This window comes from Ornithodoros turicata, chromosome 8, assembly GCF_037126465.1.
Source record: "Ornithodoros turicata isolate Travis chromosome 8, ASM3712646v1, whole genome shotgun sequence".
Lineage (NCBI taxonomy): Eukaryota > Metazoa > Arthropoda > Arachnida > Ixodida > Argasidae > Ornithodoros > Ornithodoros turicata.
Window position 1 is genome coordinate 17,333,566 of NC_088208.1, and position 6,741 is coordinate 17,340,306.

The 6,741-nt window shown below is 48.0% G+C and overlaps 1 protein-coding gene across 1 annotated transcript; it reads right to left on the reverse strand.

Annotated features, from left to right (window-relative positions):
* Positions 1 to 938: 938 nt before the first annotated feature.
* Positions 939 to 3,206, reverse strand: LOC135366008 (sortilin-related receptor-like). The gene is made up of 2 exons (XM_064598665.1): positions 2,104 to 3,206; positions 939 to 1,063 (listed from the first exon to the last, which is right to left on the reverse strand). Exon 1 carries the CDS (start codon positions 2,968 to 2,970, stop codon positions 2,104 to 2,106), a length of 867 nt encoding a protein of 288 aa, XP_064454735.1. The 5' UTR covers positions 2,971 to 3,206; the 3' UTR covers positions 939 to 1,063.
* Positions 3,207 to 6,741: the final 3,535 nt, after the last annotated feature.

The following is a 6,741-nucleotide window of genomic DNA, read 5'->3' on the forward strand; positions in this document are numbered from 1 at the left end:
TACAGTTCGCAGAGAGCAATACTCCAACACGTGCACTCCAATCCCAACTGACCCGTAAAAACAACAAGCCGCTCAGTCTTGCCGCAATCTTAGGTCCTTGTTCTAACCTTGTGCAGCACCGTTATATGCCTGCACGCTTTCAATCTGTTCTTGACGTCTACCAGCCTGCTTGTACTCCTCTGACCTCAGAGCTTTTGGCATGAATGTGGAGATGTGACCTTCACAGCTCAATACATCTCCGGTGGCCGGTCGGATCATTGGGTGCATAACGCTTGCGTGACCTCAAATCTCATAGTCCGCTAGCATTGGTTTCTGTGGTTGTTACAGAACATTGGTAATTAACTGCGTTTAACCGTTCGGTTTCGGTTTCGCCGTTTCTAAAGAAGCGCCATTTTCTTGTGTAATACGACGTCACACCTCCATGCCAGCCGTCAGGCGTGCGCCCTTCCGATCTCGGGGTAGCCAGTTGCGGTCAAGGTGAGCCGGACTGGAAGGCCATTTCGCAAGATAATGACGAGAGTCGCAGCGCAGCGGAGCCAAATAGCAGGTTGCGGCCGACTGCGGAGACGCGAAGGCGGCCGCTTCCGTTCGTGCAGGACAGGTTGCCAACAGCTGAGAGCCAGCGAGTTTTTACTCACTTGGAAATGATATTAAAATATGTTTGAGTCTACTAAATGCGACGAAACTTTCCAGAGTTGTTCTCCTTCGGGGACTTTATGAGATACATGAAAAGGTAGCAGCGTTTTTCGGACTGTGCAGAACACCTTTAAGTGAACGAAATCCTTGCGTTAAAGTAACACAATCACTTTGTTCAATCAAGATTTCCTTATGGCCCCATAGGTTGCTGTAATCGCGCTTGGAGATGAAACCAATTTTTTCCTATAGTGTTATTATTAAGGTTGACTGGAGCTGTACGTTGAATATGACATCGCAGTGGGTCACCGTGTGTCAGCGTATTTTATTTTCCACATGATAGAAGCTTGCTGCGTTATGCAGGTTGAGTCCACGTACAAGCGGAAGGTGAGAGAGATAGATGGTGGAGGATCAGCTCTAGAAGGGGCTCCTGCAAAGGACAAAAAAGAACAAAAAATGCAGTGGAGATGCACACAGTGGTGTACGTTCAACAGACATCAAATGTTAAATCTTCACCACGAAGCATTTTTTTCTCGACATATACATAGGGGTATACATATGGACATTAACGGGACATTAAACTAAGTTTCTAGTGGGCAGCAACGTTTTAATGCGCGTGGGCCGTCCGGCACAGTGCACTGATTTTTTTTTTTTTTTTTTACCATTCTTCGTCCCGGTCCGTCCCTGCGTCCGGGTGGGTGCTGCTTTTTCCTTGTCTTTTTATTTCGCAACTGTTCACTCCAAAGTGCTGGACGGCCACGGAAACTATTATTGCGATTCAATGCCCACTACAACATAGATGAGCCCTTTACCAGTTCCAACTCTTGAACAATGCTGAATAATACCCTCCCATTTGGCGTGGAACAGGCGCATAGACCTACCGAGTGAGACGTTTGACGGACTCTATCCTCTATCGTTGTTTCTCTGCTGCACAACATTATTCCTTTTAGTCATTTCAGCTTAAAGCGGAAGAAACCATGCGCTCTCGGTTACCCAACTGCTCCAAGACAATGGCCGTAAAAAAATTTAAGTTATGTGATTATTGCTTTTAATGTTGTAACGTTTTAAAGGTTTCGAACTTAATATATCTGTAACCCGTACTCATGCCCATTGTAGACCTTCTGATATGCGTTTCCCATTATTCTGGTGGGCATGAAGTGACATGTGTGAACCACCAGAACTGTAACCATGACAGCTACTGTACCAATAACTCAGCAACAAAGACCACGCGTTGTACTTGCCATGCATTAGGCACAATCAAACTAGATAAGCAATACGATAAGCCCAGCGTTGCCAATCGCGTCATGAAACGAGCAACCCAACGGACACGAGATGGTACTGAATTGTTCTTGGTGTAGAACCGTTACGAATTCAATTCGCTGACATCTGTCATCCAGACCAGAACGATACGGAAGTCGCTGGGAAGCTGAACTTCCAAAGGAAAGCATGAATGAACGCATACACCGTTACCTAATCTATGCAGTTGGCCTCATCAGACGCATCCGGGCAATCGCAGATGTCCGCTGACGGCAAGCATCTTTTTGTCTCTTCGCACAGCAATTCGCCTTCCCCACAATGAGGCATTGGACAATCGTCTTCATCAGACCCGTCCTCGCAGTCTTCTTCTCCATCACACTTGTACTGGCCCACAATGCACATATGGTCCCCACACTTGAAACCTCCTTCGCATTTGTAATGTTCGCAGTCGCGCTCGTCCGAGCCGTCGGGACAGTCCTTCATCAGGTTGCAGACGCTTGTAATATCTACGCACTCAAGCTCCGGCTTGCAGAGCTGTCTTTCTTCCTCGCATTCGGGTAGAGGACAGTCTTCTTCGTCAGATCCGTCTGCACAGTCCTGTTCTTTGTCGCATCTGTACCTGCTCAGTTTGCATTCAAAATTTTTGCACTTGAATCCAGGACAGGTACGGTTTTCACAATCGACCTCGTCAGATCCATCGGGGCAATCTTCCTCCCGGTCGCAGGTGAGGTAGTTGCTCATGCATCTGTTCTTGGGCTTGCAAAGGAACTCGTACTCACCGCATTCGCGTACGGCGCACCCATGTTCGTCCTCTCCTCCTGCGCAGTCCCGACCACCGTCACATTTCCATTCACCGTCTATGCACTTCCCGTCTTCGCACAGAAAGCCCTTGCACGTCTCGCAGTAGAGTTCATCACTGCCGTCGTCGCAATGCCGGAATGAGTCGCAGACTTCGTCTTGAGGTACGCACCTTCTGCCGTCGACACACAGGAATTCATTTTCTGTACACCCTGTTGCTTGCGGTTTTGAGTGTACTAGAGGCGCCACCTGGACGAAGAGAATTAGGATTATCGTCTTCATTCCTCGTGACTCAGTAACGAAGCTCAGTCTACATGAAACTGTATGGGCTAATGATATGAAACGAGCGTGCGCAGTGGTGGATGCAAGTTTTTCTTCCTGAGGGGCGTCCGGTCCAGGATAGCGCGCTATATGCACAGCTTAACGACAAGTGAAGCATTCGGTGGCGACAGAAGTTAAGGACATCCGCCCCCGACGTGCGACTTGTTCCTTTCAACAGGAAGCAGACGGAACGGACGTCTGGTATTTGACAGTGGCTGTTATGTCGGAAGTCCATAAACTGCTCTGATATCTTGATCGTCCTTATTTCCCAGAAGCTACGCCTCCTTGTGTCCTTGGTCTCACTGCGCCACGAATCTAACACGTGCGCTTCTGTAATGTAGAAAATAGCTGCTGTTTGAGAGATATGTGTAGCGTGCTCCACCTAACGTGATAAATAATAAAAATCCGCTTGTCTGAACATTACGGGGTCAGCACTATTTATATCGGAGGAGCTTTTGCCATTATTTCTCATGGTTTTTATGAAATTCGCTAGGCGATATACAGTGAATTTTCCGAGTCGATCCCCGAAATTTACAAAGTCAACCTTACTCTTTTTTTTTTAATTAAATCAGAAAGCTCATGTCGGGTTTACCTCATTTCGTTGCAAAATGCATTCCCTACTTCTTTGCTATTCATTTAAAAAAAAGATAGAAAAAAGGGAAGAAAGAAAGAAACAGCGATAACCGTCCTTTCTAGATGCGCAAATTGTCGACCGAGCTCAGTTCTCTGTCAAGTTTATGCAAGATTCGGCGGAAGAAAAGCCGTTCAGCCACCCCCTCCTTCCCCCTATTTCATTCTCGCTATTATTTCAGAATACTTTGAGGTGCCACCACGCTGCTATCATCAGCAGAAGATTGGGGAAGGATAAGTCAAAAGGCAGGTACATGGCCTCCTCGCATCGCTCCTTTAGGAGATCTGAGCGCGGTCGACAATATAAGTTGATGAAAATAATAATAATAATAATAATAATAATAAATTAAGAATATAATAATACCTTTATTAGTGTGCCCCAGAACAGCCGAAGCCTTGGTGTTGGCGCGCGCAGAAAATGTAGTATTTACAAAGATACAGGGTGTCCACGCTAAGTGTGAACAGATTTTTAAAAAATATATCAATCACTTTTTCCGAGATGAAATCAATTGCAATATAGCATATGCTGAAGGGCACTCCCTAGGGGGGCATTAACAGTCTCCTAAGGCAATGCCTTACTTAACTTTCAGTAATTAACTTTTTAATTATAAAAAGCTACGAAGTTGCTCCAATGAGAACATCTGATCTCTTCGGTCACCAGATACCAAAGCCGTTTTCAGAACAAAAATCTGTTCGATAGATCGTCCGCAAAAAAAATCGTGAAGGAACGCCATTTTTTTCTTGTATACAACATATATATTGTGATGATGAAGTGGGGAGGTTTTCCACTCTAAGAGTGTAACGCTACCTCATAGCTAGAGGGTCTAATATGAGTAGTGACAATGATGAGTAATGACGATGAGAGATGACGGGAATGATCGAAGTGGCGATGGCGATGCTGAACGTGATCGTGATGGTGGGAATGTCCGAGGGCGCTGCTGGGGTCATAATGAGTCCTTTAGGCCTGTCGCCTCAAAGAAGTCAACCACATGACGTAAGGCCGCCCTGGAGTGGACCGCGGTGTCCCAAGGACCGAGGATGGTCGACAAGTTGAAGGATGCGGCAGCCAAGGGTGGCAAGCTGTGACTGCAGTGTACGCCTCTCGTTGATATAGGTCCGGCAGCGGAGGAGTATGTGCTCAACGTTGGCAAGTACACCACACTCGTTGCACATAGGGCTAGCCTCACAGCCTAGCTGGTATCGATACGACGGAATGAAGGCCACGTTCAGACGTAGCCTGTGGATGAGAGACTTCAGAGGACGAGGAAGCTTTGCAGGCAACCGGTATGACAGCGTTGAGTCTACACTTCCCAAAGAGGACCTAGTTGGAATGTCGTGTTGCCACTGTAGGGTAGACCAGGAATCGGACAAATGCCTGAGGAGGGATCTTCTGTCTCCTCTCGAGAGTATAATGGGCATAGAAGGCCGTTGTGGGTGTGCAGCGGCAGCGTCGGCCTCGTGGTTCCCAGTTATTCCACAATGCCCTGGAACCCACTGAAAGGCAACGTAGTGGGAGCGATCTTGTAGGGACTTCAGGGCGCACAGGATGTCTATCACCACCATAGCTCATGAGTGGCTAGGACCCATTGGAAGGTCAGACAGTGGCCGCTGTCTTCTAAAACCTTGAGCGTCGTCAAGGTGTTCACTACCACTGGAGCCAAGGAGCCACGGATGCCCATGTTGTCTATGCACTGTAGCGCTGCCCGCGAATCTGTGTAAATCACCCAGAGGCGAGGGTGGTGATCCAAAATAGACTTGAGGAATAACAGGATGGCATACAACTCCGCAGAGGTGGCCAAGGTGCGGTGTGATAGGCGGAACCCACGTGAAATTGACTCCTCTGGAATTACAAATGCCGCAGATGAGCCGCCGGTAGTGCAGGAACCGTCCGTATATACGGCGGTTTGGTTTCCGTATGCAGCGTCCATCAACTCCAGAGTAGCCTGCTTGAGGATTGGAGCAGGGGTTTGGCTCTTCGGCCGCTCAACCCCCGGGATGTGAGACGAAATGGATGGTTTCGGCCAGGGGTCGAAACCTCTGAACCGTAACCGAAAACCGCAACAAGCCGTTATTTTTCGCCGAACCGAACCGTAAACAATCTTGTCTCCCCTTGAACGAACCGGAACCGAACCGAAAAAATATGCTGCGGTAACCGGTTCGCCAGACGGTACAAACGACTATACCTGCCGTCGACTGCCGCGCACCAGCTCGGAATCTTCCCGAATTTATAGAGCGGACAAATTGATAAACCAAGAAATGATGAGCCCATGCTCCTCCTACAAGCTCACCTCCAAAAGGTTCACGACATCCCTGTACATTTTTGTGATTCTAGGTGTAAAGAAAAAAAAAAAAAGATGTGCTACACGACAGCTAGACTTTGCATTGTTGCCTCGGCTGCTTCCTTTCATTCAGCGTCGCATCGTGAAGGCGACGTAAATTTTAATACTCCACAGTGATATCCACAAGCAACACAGATCTCAAGCGACCACGGGAAAGAGGTTGGCGTGTGGTCCAGAGCATGGAGGAAGAAAACACAGGAGCGGCCTCTCGCCTTCTTTTCAACGGGGAGCAGTTTGCCGGCCTGCGCATGGGACTCTGGGGTACTCCAATCTACCACGAGACCGCTTGCTTGCCTGTTTTCCTTTGGTAATTAGTTATAGCATTTTGCAATGGAGTTCAGTGGTACGCTGTATGTCATTTCCCAGCACTTTTCGGTACAGTAAAGGATGATCTACTGTCGTGAAGTGCATCATGGCTCTTCATACCTATGAAGTGTAGAGGTGATGGAGTAAGAGGGTGGAAGGAGGAGCAAGCCATCGCCGGAACGTGATATTACCCCTCACATGTCGTGCACTGACTAGCACAGCACACGTAAACCGGTTCTTTATTTTGGTTGCTCTGAACCCAAGCCCGAACCGAACCGATAACTTCGAACCGGAACTTGAACTGAACCACAAAAAATAATGGTTGCGAGCCCTGGTTTCGGCAGTGTCCATGGTGGTATTCAAGAGGCGGTTGGGGCAACAGTGAAGGTAGGTGTAGGGCCCGTTAGTTCTTGCGCACGCTGCGCGATTTTGCTGTGGTTCCGCTTACGAAGCTTCT

Bases quoted from the DNA above. Each gene is read 5' to 3' on its own strand.
- LOC135366008 (XM_064598665.1), bottom strand. From the start codon at position 2,970: ATGAAGACGATAATCCTAATTCTCTTCGTCCAGGTGGCGCCTCTAGTA.